Source organism: Lagenorhynchus albirostris, chromosome 14, assembly GCF_949774975.1.
Source record: "Lagenorhynchus albirostris chromosome 14, mLagAlb1.1, whole genome shotgun sequence".
In the NCBI taxonomy this organism is placed as follows: Eukaryota; Metazoa; Chordata; class Mammalia; order Artiodactyla; family Delphinidae; genus Lagenorhynchus; species Lagenorhynchus albirostris.
The window spans coordinates 78,926,494-78,943,529 of NC_083108.1; the positions used below are offsets into that span (position 1 = coordinate 78,926,494).

General features: G+C 41.3%; 1 protein-coding gene across 1 annotated transcript; it reads left to right on the forward strand.

Annotated features, from left to right (window-relative positions):
• The first annotated feature begins 748 nt into the window (after nucleotides 1-748).
• LOC132532251 (uncharacterized) lies at nucleotides 749-8,163 on the forward strand. The gene is made up of 2 exons (XM_060170533.1): nucleotides 749-1,677; nucleotides 7,970-8,163. Exon 1 carries the CDS (start codon nucleotides 749-751, stop codon nucleotides 1,634-1,636), a length of 888 nt encoding a protein of 295 aa, XP_060026516.1. The 3' UTR covers nucleotides 1,637-1,677; nucleotides 7,970-8,163.
• Nucleotides 8,164-17,036: the final 8,873 nt, after the last annotated feature.

The window sequence follows — 17,036 nt, forward strand, 5'->3', positions numbered from 1 at the left end:
ACATAAACCCTTTCTTTCGGGGCTGCTGATCTCCAAGGCAGCTGGTCCCTTATATCCCTGAGTCGTCAGCATTAAGATGCTGGGTTTCTGAAGTCATCTCTTCTCCTATGGCTCTCTAGGGCTCCATCTCCTGACTGCTTAGCTCTCGCGGGGGCTCAGACCCAAAATCCGTGGCTGGAGGAATGTCCTCAGTCCCCTTGGAGACCACCTAAGACTGAGACCCATCGAACACAGAGAAACGCCCCAGCCCAGAAGCGGGAGCGAGGCCAGGGTCCAGGCGGTGCCTGAGGTGAGAACGAGGCTGGGGGCGGGGCCTTGTCCAAGGTGCGCGTGAGGCCACACTCCGAGGTGAGCGTGCTGGGGGCGGGGCCACACCCCGAGGTGGACCTGAGGCCCGGGGCGTGGCTGCGCCGGGGAGCTGCCCGGACCTTTAGGGATGAGCCCAGCGTCTCCACAAGTGGCGCGCGCAGCGCAGGCCTTGAGGCCGTCAGCGTCTCCTGGGCGTCGCTGAGAAGACCCACGAACCGCTGAATCCCTCGCGGGCACAGCGAACAGGTGCGCGACAGGAGCCGGCAAGGGGCGGGGAGAGGGGGCGCGGCAGGAAGCTTGGGGCGGGGTGCGGCCGGCTCGGTGAACTGAAGGAGCAGAGGCTGGCAGGAAGGAGCTGGCCGGGCCGTGCGGCGCGCGATGTGGAGCCGCCGTTGCCGCCGCCGCCGCTGCTGCTGGGGCTGCCGCCGAGACGAGAGACATGGAGCTCAACAGGGCGGATGAAAACCCGTTGGTCCCTCCTTGCAACATCCCTCCTGCTTCGTGTCCCCTCAGTCTTCCCTTCCTCAGCCTTTCCTTTGCCACCCATTCCTCCTCCCCAGCGCCCTATGAGCAGCTGAGCCCGGGGGGCGGGGGAGGGGACCCACGCCGCCGGCGAGCGGGAGGGGCGGGGCGAGGCGGCGGGGCCCCTCCCCACTGTGGCCTGGCGCGCGCGGGCCTCGTCTGCCTTGTGCCTGGGCCTAGCCGGCCGCGCTTCAGCACCCTCAGAGCCGAACAGCGCCTGCTGCACCTAGCTGACCGCCGCGGTCGCAGTCGTGAGTCCTGCCGCCGCCGCCCTCATCTCCTTCCCCGGGGCCCCGCGGAGCTGGAACTGGCGTTAGAGGAGCTGGCGTTGCTGGCGGCCGGGGAACGGCCGTCTGACCCGGGGGAGCATCCTCAGGACAGGCCCGGGCCTCTAGCCGAGGTGGCCGGACTGCAGCCGCCGCCGCCGCCCGCCCAGGATCCCGAGCTGCTGTCGGTGATCCGGCAGAAGGATCTTGTGTTGGCGGCCCTAGTGGGCAAGGCACTGCTCGAGAGGAACCAGAACATGAGCCGGCAGTACGAGCAGATGCACAAGGAGCTGACAGATAAGCTGGAGATGAGGACGTCCCTCCGGGGATGGGTGGAGGGCGGGAAAGGGACAGGTACCGGCCTGCCAGCCCATGGTAGCTTCGGAAGCCACTCACCTACCTCACCCCACCTCACCCCTTCGTTGCTCATCCTACCTCGCAGAAAACCGCCTGGAAGGGAGGTGGAATGGGGGTTATGGATTATCAGACGAGGTCATTCATGGAACCCACCTAACTTTCCCACCCTGCTCAGCAAATGAGTCCATGCAGGGCTCCAACCGCCGTGGGCCGTTCTCTATAGGTACTACACACAGCATCTAAAGTAGAGCTTACAGTATGGCTAATTTATACAGCACTGAGGTGATGCCTGCACACAGAGTAATTAGAAAGCCGGGAATATGCTCCAGGCTTAAAACATGCTCCAGGTTTTCAGAGAAGTAGTTAATCGCTAATCAGGATGTTAGCCTAAAGCTTTCCAGCTTTGGAGTTAAAGCCCCTTGTTTTAACTTCGCAGCAGCTAGGAAGGAAACAAGTGCCCCCAAAGGAGCTTTAGATAGCCTTCAAATAGTCAAGGATTAGGAGGTTTGGTTCCATTACAGAAATCAGGCCACCCTGGGCTCATCACGTGACCAATGGTTATGGATTTAATTTGGACCACAGTTTTTATATGTATTTAAACAGTACTTTTCTGTTTCTGTTCTGGGTCTCACACATGCAACTGGATGGCCAAATGCAACCTATGAGAACCATATAACTTTAACTGTTGTCCTTTTCTGCCTGTACATTTACTGTTGTTACTCAGTTTGGTTGCAACCAGTTCTTCTTATTCTTAGTTACAAGAGAACAGGACAGTCCTGAATAAGGTCTGAAATTGACCCTAGTCTGGTCCCATATCACTGCTACTTGTCGAACGGTCAGAATGTAGGTTCAGAAACTTTTCTATAATAAGAAATGTGTCTGTAGTCCAATGACATATCAAATCAGGGAGAAAAAAGGAAACCAATGAGTACCCTGTAGTTCACTTGAATGCCTAGTTGTAGTTAACTAGGTTTGCCAGTTGATGAACTCCTGAGATACCTCTCTGAAAAGTGGTTTGTGAAACCTGTAGGTAGTTGCCAAAAAACAACTCAGTTAACTGAATTGTTGAATTTTCACTTGAGGTAGAGGCCTAGAAATAAAAGGTGTCTTCTTAAAAAAAAAAAGATTCAATTACAGTCTCTATATAGAAGTACTACTGCATAGATGTATGCTTGTGATTTCAAATTCCTTCAGTGAGGGACTTGATTAAAGAGACAGCTAACTTGAAAGGAACATCGTATCAGTCAGTTTGATTGGTGATAGATTTCAGGGTAATCCCGAGCGTGCAGTTACACACATCCTGGGTTCCATTTGGAAACTTTATACATGTCCTCAACAAAGGAAAATGATTGTCAAATTCTATAACAAGAAAGGTTCTGTTGTAAAAGAATAAGTTACATTTGACTTTTTGCTGTTGACTTGATAGACAATAATAAAATAGTTTAAAACTCTTATTCAACTATTTTAGGGCTTGCCTGGTGGCACAGTGGTTAAGAATCTGCCTGCCAGTGCAGGGGACAGGGGTTCAAGCCCTGGTCCGGGAAGATCCCACAAGCCACGGAGCAACTAAGCCCGTGAGCCACAACTGCTGAAGCCCGCGTGCCTAGAGCCCATGCTCCGCAACAAAGAGAAGCCACTGCAATGAGGAGCCCACGCACCGCACCGCAAAGAAGGGTAGCCCCCACTCGCCGCAACTAGAGAAAGGCCGCATGCAGCAACAAAGACCCAATGCAGCCAAAAATAAATTAATTAATTAAAAAAAAAACTATTTAAAAAAATCTTCACTCTTCTCAGGTCAGCATATGAGCTCTAGTGTTAAAAGTTTATTTTAATTTCTGGAGGTTGGTTGCACAACACTGTGAATGTACTGAACCAATAGTACACTTAAAAATGGTTAAAATGGTAAATTTTAGGTTATGTATACTTTACCACAATTTAAAAAGTAATGTTTTAAAAAGTTTATTTTTAAAAAGTGAAATATTGATCAATATTAATGATTGATGAGATGGTTCAGTTATACTATTTCTGCTAGGTATGTCTGAAAGTTATTAAATTTTAGTTTTTTAAAAAAGTAAACTTAAAAATATCTTATAAAGGTATTGTCATGAGCTCCTTGTTAATTCTTTTAGTATTAATGAGAGTGACAGATCTGATGCACAGGGGACTATTTCACTTGATTCCTGCAAGTGAATTTTCCCTTGCAAATTATGCCTGCAAGTATGTTTTTTAAGCAGCCTTGATTTTAGAATGTCTGCTTGGACAAATTCTTTCTAAAATTTAATACAGCCACTCTGCTAGATTTTCAGTTAAATTCAACATTTAGGAGTAGAGAACCAGCCCTTACTTTAGAAAGCATTTGCAATTTTCTACAAACTTAGACAGTGGAGTCAAACACATTTTCTCATAGGTTAGTTTGAAAGATAAATACATGAGTGGACTTTGAGAGAATGTTGGTTTGACTGTTACATAATGAGATTGGTTTTAGTCCCATCTGCTTCATTATGACTTCAAAATTGGCACCTTTCTAAGTTCAGGACCAACAAGTCATTTTCAAGATCTTTTCTACTTATTCATTGGCTAATATTGAATACCTCTCCAGTTCTGTACGCCAAACCTAAGCTTTTGTTTTGTCATTTAAAACATAAGGTACTTGATCTTATACTGCTCTCTTATTAAAGGCATACTCTTTAAAGTCTTTATTGGCTTAAAGACTAACATAGAAGTTTTTTAGTTATGTGTCTCTTAGGGTTAAAATGAAGATTCAATTAATTTGAGGGGCCATAAGGTTTTGGTCATTTTTTCCACCCTTAAATTGACTATACTGTATTTTATTCACTCACTGAATCAAATTTTCACATGCTTAAAGATCTAAAGGCATTTAAAAAAATTTATTTCTTCTGGGCTTCCCTGGTGGTGCAGTGGTTGAGAGTCCGCCTGCCGATGCAGGGTACACGGGTTCGTACCCCGGTCTGGGAAGATCCCACATGCCGTGGAGCGGCTAGGCCCGTGAGCCATGGCCGCTGAGCCTGCGCGTCCAGAGCCTGTGCTCCGCAACGGGAGAGGCCACAACAGTGAGAGGCCCACGTACAGCAAAAAAAAAAATTTATTTCTTCTGCATACACAATTAGCCCTTTTGCTTTTAAAACATATCCAGCCAGGTCCTTAGTTTTTTCCCCCAGAATATGAACTAAAACAGTAACTTGCATTTATACACTTTTTTCTTCAGAGATTATATATTTAGTTTTTAAAAATACGTGTTTAATATCCAGGATCCCCCTTTTTCCCATTCTAGCTGATGGTGAATTATCTCTTACTGCAAAGGTAGTCTTTTCCCTTAATTACATTTTCTTCTCCCTTCCCTAGGCCAATTCTCATGATTCTAGCACTATTTTTTTTAAAGAGGCAAAACAAGTAAGGTGAAAATGATTACATAATGAGGTAGTAGATTTAGGTAAGCAAACGCAGGGGTCCTTATTTGCATTTGGTGCTTGGTCCACTTAAAAAGTAGTGTTTTTTCTTTGTATTTTTCAAGAACTGTATACTAGACTTATGAGAATAGTATTGCTTTTTTGGTTCTTTGTAGAAATCTGTTTCTGTAACAACCAATTTTAGGTAGGCTAATAATACTACCTTGTTTTTTTCAGAGTTTGAAATAAACTTTTTTTTTAGAATGGTTTTAGATTTACAGAAAAATTGGAAAAATGGTAGAGTTTCCATATGCCCTGCCCCCAGTTTCTCTATTATTAACATCTTACATTAGCATGGTATACTTGCCATAATTAGTGAACCAATACTGATATGTTATTATTAACTAATGTCCTTAGTTCATTCAGATTTCTTAAACTTTGCCTAATGGCTTTTTCTGTTCCAGGATACCACCTTACATTTAGTTTCTGGATCTTCTTAGTCTCTTATTTGCTGTAACAGTTTCTTAGATTTTCATTGTTTTTGATGACCTTGACAGTTTTGGTATTTTTTTCTTTTTTTATTGAGGTATAACTGACATACATTATTTTATTAGTTTCAGGTGTAGATATTAACTTTAAAATACCATATAACCCTGAGAAACAAAGAATAGCATGGGCAGAGCCTAACCTCCACACTTGTTGATTTTCTGCCTAGAGTTTACTGGTTAATTTAGCACTTAATTGAAAATATAACTCTAGGAGGAAACTTTCTTTTCTCAAAATAGACAAAAGGCTAAATTCTGTATCTTCATTAAGTTTTGATTTTTTTTTTTCAAAGTATGGGGAAACCTGAATTGGGAAGTTTGTCACGTGTCCAAAGAAATGTAAGGACAGAATAGACTGATCAGCACCACCTGTCCTCAACCCTCCCCCCCCACCCCCCCCCACCCCCCCCCCCCCCCCGCAAGTAGATTAGACTGGTTTAGTTACTTTGTTGGGCTATTCACCAACAGCTGTTTGCTGAATATTTTTAAGTCTCTCTGTTCTTTTAGAAGAGAAGCCTGATTTATCTGGCCTCTCAGTAGCACTGATTACTGAGTTCTTGCTGTAGCCTTCTGCTTGATCTTTTCCATTTTGGAAAAACTCAATAAAAGCAAGTGTCACAGTTTTAGGATTGCAATTAGCATTTGCTTCTGCATTTCATCTTTCTGAAGTTTGTACAGTGACTAAAACATTCTCATTTTTGGAAGTTCAGCAAAATGAGGGAAGCATAGATCAGAAAATTCTCATGCTGAGGAGTACAAGTCCCTCTCTTGTCATTCCTTTTCCCATGTGTTCCAAACTGAGGCCGTATAAAGTATAACTGTAATGTGACTTTTTCAACAAATAGAGTGGCTATATCCAAATTAGTTATTCCCTTGAAGTGGTCAACTTTGGAGGGCATACATTTATTTCAGGGAAAACTGCCTTTGCTTAATGTGCTCAGAATTTTAATTTTGGATCACTGTTTTTCTTTTGGCACATTATTCTGACTGCTCTGTCACAGTAAATTTTCATCTTTGGGGGGGTAAATTACACTTTAAGAAACATTCACAAGTCACTCAGATCAAATTAGGGGAATCAAATGGCAGGATGAAATAGAATAATCCCTTTTTAAACACATCTCAGATGTGAAGTAATGGGACTGTTTTTCTTGTATAACTATATACTGCCCCCTAAGGCTTTCCAAAAGAGGCATTCCAAAAAACATTTGAAAGGTGAGAACTTGGGTAGAATAAGAGCATGGTTTTCCAGGGTGAAAAGATGTCTGAGTACTCTGAAGGAGAAGATTAAAATGCTCGTCTTAGGTTGTTGAAACAATCTCAGTACTTGATATCAACCTTCAGTGCATCCGAATTTCCTGTAGAACCTAGATAGGTAAGTAGATAGATAGAGAGATAGGTAGATAGATGCATCCCTAGGCCTCATACCATTCTTAACTGTATCACAATCTTTGGAACTGGTGTTCAGGTAGATATATTTTTAAAAATACCAGAGATTTTCTGACAGCACCAAAAATTGAGGACCATTGCTTTACATTTCATATATATTTCATATACTCCCTGAGGTACAGAGTTGACTTTTTGGTACATACTATCCTTTGTAAGTAGGGGAACATACTTGCCTCTGTAAAGAGGCATTTGTATTCTCTCACAGAAGCAAAAAGATGTTCTCATTTCCTTCAATCCAAAAGAGTTCTTTTCTATTGAGCTGCTGCTTCAAACCATCTGTACTTTTCCTACATACCATTTGTCACACTGTACAACTTACTACTTTTATCAGTCCCACTAGAATGGAAACTCCATAAAGTCAAGGACCATGTCTGTTTTGCTATCACTATGACCCAGCACAGTGGCTAGCCCATAACAGGCACTCAAGAAGAAAAGAAAGGATCAGAAATAAATATGCAAGGCTAATAGGCCATGATTTAACAAAAGTAGGCCTGAACCTGAACTTGCCTTAATGATTTTGAAATACAATGCTATATATAGCAACAAATATTTATTAAGTTGTGCGTTAGAGCACTAAACAGAGTCAAGTGACTGAGGCACCAATCCCAGTTCTCCCATTTGGTAGTATAGACCTTGAGATTGTTACTAAAACTCTTCTGTTGCTTCATTTGTATTGAATAAGAAAAGGTGGTTAATCTGAAGGATCTCTGTAATTCTTTCTATCTCTGAAAATTCTGTGATTCTAAGTGCCTGGTATTATGCCAGGCACAATAGCTGACAGCAAAAGAAGCTTTCTTAAGGACTCATTGTAAGTTGTTTAGATGTATATTTCACCAACTAAGAGATGACTTACTAAATTTCAAGTGAGTTCCTAAGTCTAGAACCCCTATGCCCAAGGACAAGAATAAACATAATAACATTAAGTGTTTTCTGTAGGAAAGGCATTCTCTGTGAAACCAGCCTTCCCTTCTCTAGAAGAAGGGAATATTTTTGCAGCTGTGAAGTGTGCAACTTTTCCTACGTGACAGTGTTTTGTTGTGTTGACGGACTAGGAAAAAGAAAAGTTAGGAGAGTGGAATTTTTAACAGTTTTTAAATCCTCTTCACTTATCACTCAGCAACTGGAACAAGAGAAACGTGAAGTAAGACGATTTGAGAACCAAGAAGGGGAGTGGGAAGGATGCGAAGCTGAGCTGGAGAATGATGTGAAAGAGCTTCAGGATGAGTTGGAGAGGCAGCAAGTTCATCTATGGGAAGTAGATGGAGAACAAACACAGGCTGTCCAGGAATTATCAGAACAGAACCAAAGGTTATTGGCTCAATTCAGGGTGAGTTACAAGTTAAGAGTTTATGGAATAAAATAATAAAAGTTGAAACAGCTTTTGTGTAATGTCAACCATTTGTATGGTAAGAGTAGTTCTGATTTTTGTTGCCTTGGGTATTGATATCAACAAATGAAGTATTTTTCACCTATAAGAATTTCAGCTGTGGTGAAATAGGCATCAGGAGAGAAGACCCTTGCCTGTCATTAGCCAGCTGTGAGACTTTGGCAATCACTTAACTTGGGAGTTTCCTCATTTTTAAAATGTAAGAGTTTGCTTAATGATTTGATGTTCCTTATAGCGCTAAAAGTCTATGATTCTTTTACCTAGAGAAAATCTATTTCTGGTAAAGCTATGTTAATGCATTTAGTTCAAATGTTAAACAGTGCCATCTTTAAACTGAAAAGCTTGGGGAAAATTTCTAGAGCAAATTATTTTCATTGACGTTACATTTGTGAATGTACATTTCATATTATTTAAATATGAAAGGAGGCATGTGTATCTGCATTTAAAATTTGTTCTCTTTATTTCCACATTAAGTAAAAGTTCCTTTTGGTACCTTTATAAGGTGGTGTCATGGAAGTAATAATTAATTAACCAAAGTCAAGACTGTAAAATCATTGCAAAGAAGGTGTTTGAGGGGTGGATAGGTGGAAATCTAATTTAAATACAGAATATACCTTTTAACAAATGCATGAATGTTGTTAATAATTCCCTGGTCTCTAAACCCACCTACTTTTGAAAATTAAGAGCTGGATTTATTGTTGTACCTCAGTCTTTCTCATGTGTTGAAAATGAGTTCAGTTACCAGAGGAAAAAAAGAACTTCTACTCTGATCTCATCCCTAAGCACTAACGTTCTAATGAGAGCACTGCCCTTGTCTGCATGGTTAGTGTTTGGTGCTTAGGTCTCTGGGAAAGGCTTAGCTAGAGCAGCATATGAAGTTATTTCACTAGTTTGTTTCATAGTTTCTTCCCGTGGGCACCCTGAGACTGGTCAAAACCTTCATGCCTCACAAGGAAGTGCAAAGTAAATGCTACCACTAGAGAAAGGGAGAGGAAGAAGGAGAGGTACAGAGGAGAGGATGAACAAGGGGTCCTGGAGGAGATGGGGTAGGGGAGGGGGGAACCTAATAATTTGGAAAACAGCTAGTTGCAGGAACTATCAGAATGTATGTGAAGGTGAGAATTCAGGTGGTAGGTGGAGCTAAAGATCTTGCCTGCAGGTTTCTCAGCTAGGGAATCAAATCACCATTTGATTGGCTGGAAAGGAGGAGCTGGACAGTTCTTCAAGAAGTCATTACAGGGCCAACTCAATAGCCTTTCTGACTCAGTTCTAAAACCTCTTTCATGGACTTCCCTGGCGGTCCAGTGGCTAAGACGCCACGTTTCCACTGCAGGGGGCATGGGTTTGCTCCCTGGTCGGGGAACTAAGGTCCTGTATGCCGCATGGCTTGGCCAAAAAAGTAAAGAATAAGACCTTTTTCAGCAACTGGGAAGGGAATCTCTATTCTCATAAGATTTTATAGGTTTTTGAGTCTTCATTCATTATTCATGAAAGATTAACCAAATAGGCCTGGCCAGATTGATTTATTTGTTCAAAAACACTTATTTAATACTTACTCTGAACAAGTGTTTCTTATGGAGACATAAAGGAATACAAGAAACCAGAACAATTTAAGAGGAAATTATTCCTGGGAGCTAAGTTCATGTTACAAAATAATGTGAGCAGAAGCCAACTCAACTCTGCTTTCTGATCTGGTGAAACGTAGGTGGCCGAGAGAGAGATAAAAGGAGAAAGCAAATATTAGCGTGACGTAGAGAGAGCACTCTGATCTCTTTACCACTCTGTGATGGAAGTAGTGGTATTTATCCTTTATTTGACAGATGAGGAAACTGAGCATCAGAGGGGTTTTTTATAGTTTTGTAAAAATATTTTTATTGCAGTATAGTTGACTTACAATGTTGTATTAGTTTCAGGTTTACAGAAAAGTGAATCATATATATACACACACACACACACACTTATCCATTCTTTTCAAGATTCTTCTCCCATATAGGTTATTACAGAAAATTGAGTAGCGTTCCCTGTGCTATACAGTAGGTCCTTATTAGTTATCTATTTTATATATAGTAATGTATATATGTTACTCCCAACCCAATCTCCTAATTTATCACTTCCCCCCACGTTTCCTCTTTGGTAATCATAAGTTTGATTTCAAGATCTGTGAGTCTGATTCTGTTTTGTAAATAAGTTCATTTGTATCATTTTTCTAATCAGATTCCACATATAAGTGATATTTGTCTTTCTCTGTCTGACTTACTTCACTTAGTATCATAATCTCTAGGTCCATCTATGTAAGCATCAGAAGTTTAGTGACATTGCCCAAGGCTTTGCACTGGTTACAGGCTAACCACTGGTTTCAGGAGTGGTTTTTGTATATTTTCAAGGACAGGTAGTCAGAAACAAAAACCTCACATGTATTTCCATCTCACTGGCTTGTTTTTTAGTTGATATTTCCTGGAAGTTATTGTTTTGGTTGCCCCTTAACTTCAGAGTCACTGAGTAAAATGAATCCAAAGGTTTGGGGTCTATTTTTAGCAGTTTGTTACATCAAGCGTGTGCTGCAAAGATTGAGAAGGATTTGTTGAGAGGCTCACTTCAGCTAGGAGAGAAAAGGGGCTTTTGCACATAGGAGGTCTCCTCTGTGAAGACAGCATTTCCAGCTTTTTCCAGTTGGGTACTCTTGCTAATTAGTAGGTTAAACACATTAGGGTGGTAATTGCTTGTTCGTTCAGCATATGGGTGTTTTTATTGGTAGATTCATGTCTTGATTATTTGAGCCTGTTCTTAATTATTTATGCATAGAGAGCCATGCCTGATTCAGGAGTCTTCAGGTTGGTTCTGTTAGTTACAACTGTATCATGTTCTGATTATCTTTTGCAAAAGAGGGAGAGCCTGAGGTTCTAGCATATTAGGTCTGAATTTGTTGGGGGCGGGCGGTTTGCAAGGCCCAAGATTCAGATGAATCACTATGGGAGTAGATCTTCTTAATGCTGCTAGATTTGACCTAATACAATGGCAGTGGGCCTTTTTTTTTTTTTCTTAATTGACATCTGGATTCCCTTGGTCCCTGTAGGCAGCTTAACATATTGCATTGGAGTGATGAAAACAGAGTTAAATGAGCTGCCCCTGCATGGTGTGAGGTGAGGCCTCTAAGTTTTGTACCTGCCAGATGGATTGCAGGTGGTAATAAGGTTGGAGTTTCCCGGCACAGAAAAAAAAAATTAGCTGCAAATTCTATACTCCTTTGTTACCTAAGCTTGCTGACCTATAGTTCTGGCCCCTGAATATTGTTGCCTTGAAAAATAAAGTATCTGTATTCAGTGAGTAAACGTAGTCAGCAGAAAAGCCTGTAATGTTTGACTCAGATAGGGTCTTCTTCACTGCTCTTCATTGGCGTCCAGGACAGTGATCCAATGCTATCACACAGTTTTTAGAACTGAAAAAGAACTTCTAGTCTAGCTGGACTAGACTAGAAAATGTTGGTAAAATGTTTGCTTTTCACAGATTCTGCAAATTTGATTGTGTTTTAAAAACATTTGTCACACTTTGAAGAACCATTACCAAAAACCGTATCACATGCTCTCTTGAGATGAACGCCATATTAGACAGGTGAAGGACCATTGGTGCCTCGGGTTGTGCTGCCAGCTTACGTTGCTTTCTGCTTAACTAAATAATATGATGCTGTTGTAACATGAGCTGCGTAAAAACGGGTAGCATTTGTAACTACTTCACTGGGTGAATTTAAAAAATTGTGTTCAATACTTTAAAATCAAAGCTAAATCCACAAATACATCAATACTGATTAAATCTACTGCTATTATCATTGTCCTCCAATTTCAAATTGTTTTTAGAAGGCCTAATTATTTTTAATGAGTTTATCAATCTTAATACAGTTAAACTTATAACGTATTCAATATTAATAAAAGATAACCTGTATCTGTTTACTGAGGCTTCTTATAAGGTTATATATGGAAAAGTATATGGGGTGGGAAAACCCCCACCTGACATAACTTGGAAAGCCATAGTTTAGATCAGTGGTTTTCAGACTATGGTCTGAGGAGCCGTAGGTCTCCAAGAGGTGCCTCAGAATAGTTACAAGGTAGTACAATTCAGTTATTTTCAGCAGATTCATAGAATTGTGCCACCATCACTGTGAACCAGTTTTAGAACATTTCCCTAGCCCATCCCCCCACCCCGCCCCCGCCAACGGTTCCCTGATGACCTTTGCAGTCAGTTTTTACTCCCACCCCTACCCCCACCCTCAGCCCCAGGGCAACACTGATCTGCTTTTGATCTTATTGATTTACCTTTCCTGGATATTTTGTATAAATAGAATCAGACAACAGGTGGTTTTTTGTGTGTCTGGCTTCTTTAGCATAATGTTTGTGAGGTTCACTTACATTGTAGCACATATGAATAGTTCCTTTTTATTGCTGAATAGTATTCCCTTGTGTGGATATAGTGTATTGTGTTTATCTGTTCACCGGTTGATGGACATTTGGATTATTTCCAGTTTTCGACTATTATGAATAGTGCTGCTGTGCACATGAACTTGATTCATGTACAAGTCTTTGTGTGGACATTTGTTTCATTTCTCTTGAGTGGAATTGCTGTCTGGTATGTCTCTGTGTAACTTTTTAAGAAACTGCCAAACTGCTTTTCAAAGAACATTGTATCATTTTACATTTCCTCCAGCAATGTCTGAGAGTTTCAATTTCAACAAAAAGAGGACCCTTTTTTAATATTAAAAAGATACTGTATACTCTCACATGATAATAGGTGTCATTTTAGTATCTGCAGGTTAATAAAAAGAATAAAAATGACAGGGAATTAGTAATACTCCTAGAAAGTTTTATATTCTGTAATCACAACAGCATTTAATGACTTGATGTATTTAGTCTACATGCAGCGCTTTCTGTGCACTTTTACAGCAATTCAGTGTCCCCCAAGGATCATGGTTGGGAGCTACTGGTCCAGATGACTTGTTTAGAAATAAATTTAAGCTATCTTTTTATCCATCTTCTGTAAAATAGAGACCTACCTCATAATGTTGTTTAGAAGCTAAAGCATTTGGCCCATACTAGGTACTCAATTAGTGACAGCTATTACTACTAGGGATTAGTGTGACTTAATAGGCTTTGGAGCCATACAGGTGAAAATTCTAACTTTCCTGAACCAGGCTAAATTAATAACAGTCTCTTCTTTACTCAAACTGCCTTGGAACAGAGACTGTATGGATTCTTGGAAACACCTCTTTCTATGCTTATTCCTTGCTGACTTCAAAATGCTGTTTGTATCTATCCATTTCATTTGGTTTCATCTTTTTTGGGTTTGGAAGCTTCTCATCCCCACCCTCAAATTACCAAAGCTGCTTAGCAAAAGTTGTTCCTGTATTCTAAAGCTGTAGTTCTCATCCCTGATTGCACATAAGAATCACCTGGGTAGCTTTTGCACTGAATACTGATTCCTGGGTCCCGTCCCCAGAGATTCTCATTTAATTGCTCTGGGATGTGATCTGCACATCAGGATATTTCTTTAAAAAAGCAGGTGATTGTAATATGTGGCCAAGGATGAGAATTACTATTCTAATATGAAACCAGGATTTGTGACAGCTGTTCTTGCCTACTTGAGTGTCAGCAGCCAGTGTTACAAATATCGTAATTCCTTCATCAGTAAAGGCGTTAAGCAAAATAGAGTCTCTGGGATAGCCTGTCAGAATGACACCAAGCCACTGGAGGAACCTCTCAGGTAAGCCTTTCTTCCACCAGAGTGGCACAGTCAGTATCTGAAAGGAGGTTCTGTGGAATGATAAGCGAAAACTTTAAGCCATGTTGAAGTCAGGGCATGTTTCATCCATCATCACTCCTTGTAGGAGGCAATGTGGCATAGTGAGATGGATTCAGGTTTTGGCCCTAGATGAATCTGGGTTTATTTTGGTTCTGTTGATTACTAGCTGTGTTGCTTGAGATTCACAGTTTGCAACTGCACATTTTTCTCATGTGGACAAAAATAGAGATTATTAAAAACACAACCAGAGGGCTTCCCTGGTGGCGCAGTGGTTGGGGGTCCACCTGCCAATGCAGGGGACGTGGGTTTGTGCCCCGGTCCAGGAAGATCCCACATACCACGGAGCGGCTGGGCCCATGAGCCATGGCTGCTGATCCTGCGCGTCCGGAGCCTGTGCTTTGCAACGGGAGATGCCACAACAGTGAGAGGCCCACGTACTGCAAAAAAAAAAAAAAAAAAAAAAAAACACAACCAGAATCATACTATACACCTTACAGGGTTGCTAGCATTGTGGACTGTATAGTTCTTAGCATACTTCCTGGCTTAGTAAGTAGCAGTTGTATTGTATATACTACTCCTACTCATGCTAAAGACTGTCATTGACTCGTTTGTATCTCCAGTGCCAGTCACGGTGCCCTAATGCTCAGAAGGTTATAAAATTTGATGATATAGAAAACAGAAAATTTGATTTCTTTTTTTAAATCAGTTACTCATAGGTAAATAATTAACAGAGCTGTGGCATTATAAAATTAGTGCTCAGCAAGTAAGTGTTGCTACACGTTATTTTAATGGCAATATCCCTTCCTTTTTGTTTAATGAGATTCATGGTCAAAGTCATGCAGTGTCATACACCCCAGGGACAAAAATAGTAGCACCTCAGTATTTAGCAAGACATGCTTTAGTAGCTATACCAAGTGTGATAAAAACAAAAGAATGGACACGAGAAGACAGCTGTAAAGAATAGTCAGGCAAGAAGTCAACATCAGAAAAATCAAGAGTCAAAAATGTTAGGATAGATAGACAAGCCAGAATCAGAACATATAAGACGAGTGCAGTTCATCATGTATTTTTTTCCCTAGCTTTGTCTGCAGAGGTCCTAGAAGCAATGAAATACTAATAGTAATAAGTACCCCTAATGCACAGGTTTTACTTCCTAAATATCACTCCCAACTAAAAGGAACCAGGACTCCTAGGAGAAATGACTAATTCTAAGTCTAGAGTAGGAACTTAACAGGCTGAGCCTGAGACATCATCTTGTGCTAGAAGCCAGAAATTCAAATAAAACCACAAAAAACCCTGAGTTGCCAAAACAATCTTGAGAAAAAAGAACACAACTGGAGGTATCACCCTCCAAGACTTCAGACTATACTACAAAGCTACAGTAATCAAAACAGCATGATACTGGCACAAAAACAGATGCATAGATCAATGGAACGGAATAGAGAGCCTAGGAATAAACCCAGGCACCAATGGTCAATTAATCTACAACAAAGGAGGCAAGAATATACAATGGGAGAAAGTTTCTTCAATAAGTGGTGCTGGGGACTTCCCTAGTGGCACAGTGGTTAAGAATCTGCCTGCCAATGCAGGGGACATGGGTTCAATCCCTGGTCCGGGAAGATCCCACATGCCGCGGAGCAACTAAGCCCGTGCGCCACAAGTACTGAGCCTGTGCTCTAGAGCCTGCAAGCCACAACTACTGAGCCCTCATGCCACAACTACTGAAGCCCAAGTGCTTAGAGCCTGTGCAACAAGAGAAGCCAACACAATGAGAAGCATGCCCACCACAACGAAGAGTAGCCCCCACTCGCTGCAACTAGAGAAGGCCCATGTGCAGCAACAAAGACCCAATGCAGCCAAAAATAAATTAATAAAATAAATGAATTTAAAAATAAATAAGTGGTGCTGGGAAAACTGGACAGCTATGTGTAAAACAGAGAGATTAGAACATTTTGTCACACCATATACAAAAATAAACCCCAAATAGATAAAGACCTAAATGTAAGACCTAGAGCCATAAAATTCCTAGAAGAGAACGTACGCAAAACATTCTTTGACATAAATTGTGACAGTATATTTTAGGATCTGTCTCATAAGGCAAAAGAAACAAAAGCAAAAATAAACAAAGGGACCTAATTAAACCTAAAAGCTTCTGCACAGCAAAGGAAACCATTGACAAAATGAAAAGACAGTCTACTGAACAGGAGAAAATATTTGCAAACAATATTGGCAACTTCTGCTTCCAGCCAAGCTAGAGTAACAGAGGCCAGATTACCTCCCTACTTAAAAAAAACAGAGAGACTATATGAAACAATAGTTTTCAAGACACCAGGCATCAAGCAATGAAGGACAGTGATCCCTGAGGGATAGCAAACACGAGGTGAGCCCTGCAATTGACCCATTTTGCCTTGAGTTGCCAGGCTCTGGCATCAGGAGTAGGAAGTGAAGGAGAGCCCAGTAGACTCCCTGAGTTGACATGGAGCTGTGAGTCTAGGGAGAACAGTGCAACTGCAGTTCATGGGACAGAGTATCAGAAAGAAGAGATACAGGGAGAGAACTGCAGAGATCTACAGAATTTCTCCCTTGAATACTCAGCAGACTGACCAGCACAAGCATGTGAACAAACTAGTCAAGACTGGGAATTTGAAGAGATTATAAGCAATGATGTCCAGTGCTCACACGGCGATAGGAACAGGCACTGTTACTACCAGTCAGACACGAAAATTTCGTACTTCATTTAGGCACTGGGTGGATTACTCAGGAAGGTCTTGGTTTCACAGTAGGAAATAATTAGCTTTAGACTGAGCACTGCTCTGGACCTGCCTGACAGTCTTAAAAGCAAGATTCAAAAGGATCAAACCATGTCCAAGTAACTTAACTGTTTCCCAGAACAAAACTCAAAAAGAGTTACAGGGGGGAAAAAGCAGTTTTAGGAATTCAAATATATCCAACACATTATAAGGTAAAATTTACAATGTCTGACATCCAATCAAAGATTATCAGGATACAA

Coding starts and splice junctions, on each gene's coding strand:
- LOC132532251 (XM_060170533.1), top strand. CDS start 749: ATGGAGCTCAACAGGGCGGATGAAAACCCGTTGGTCCCTCCTTGCAAC.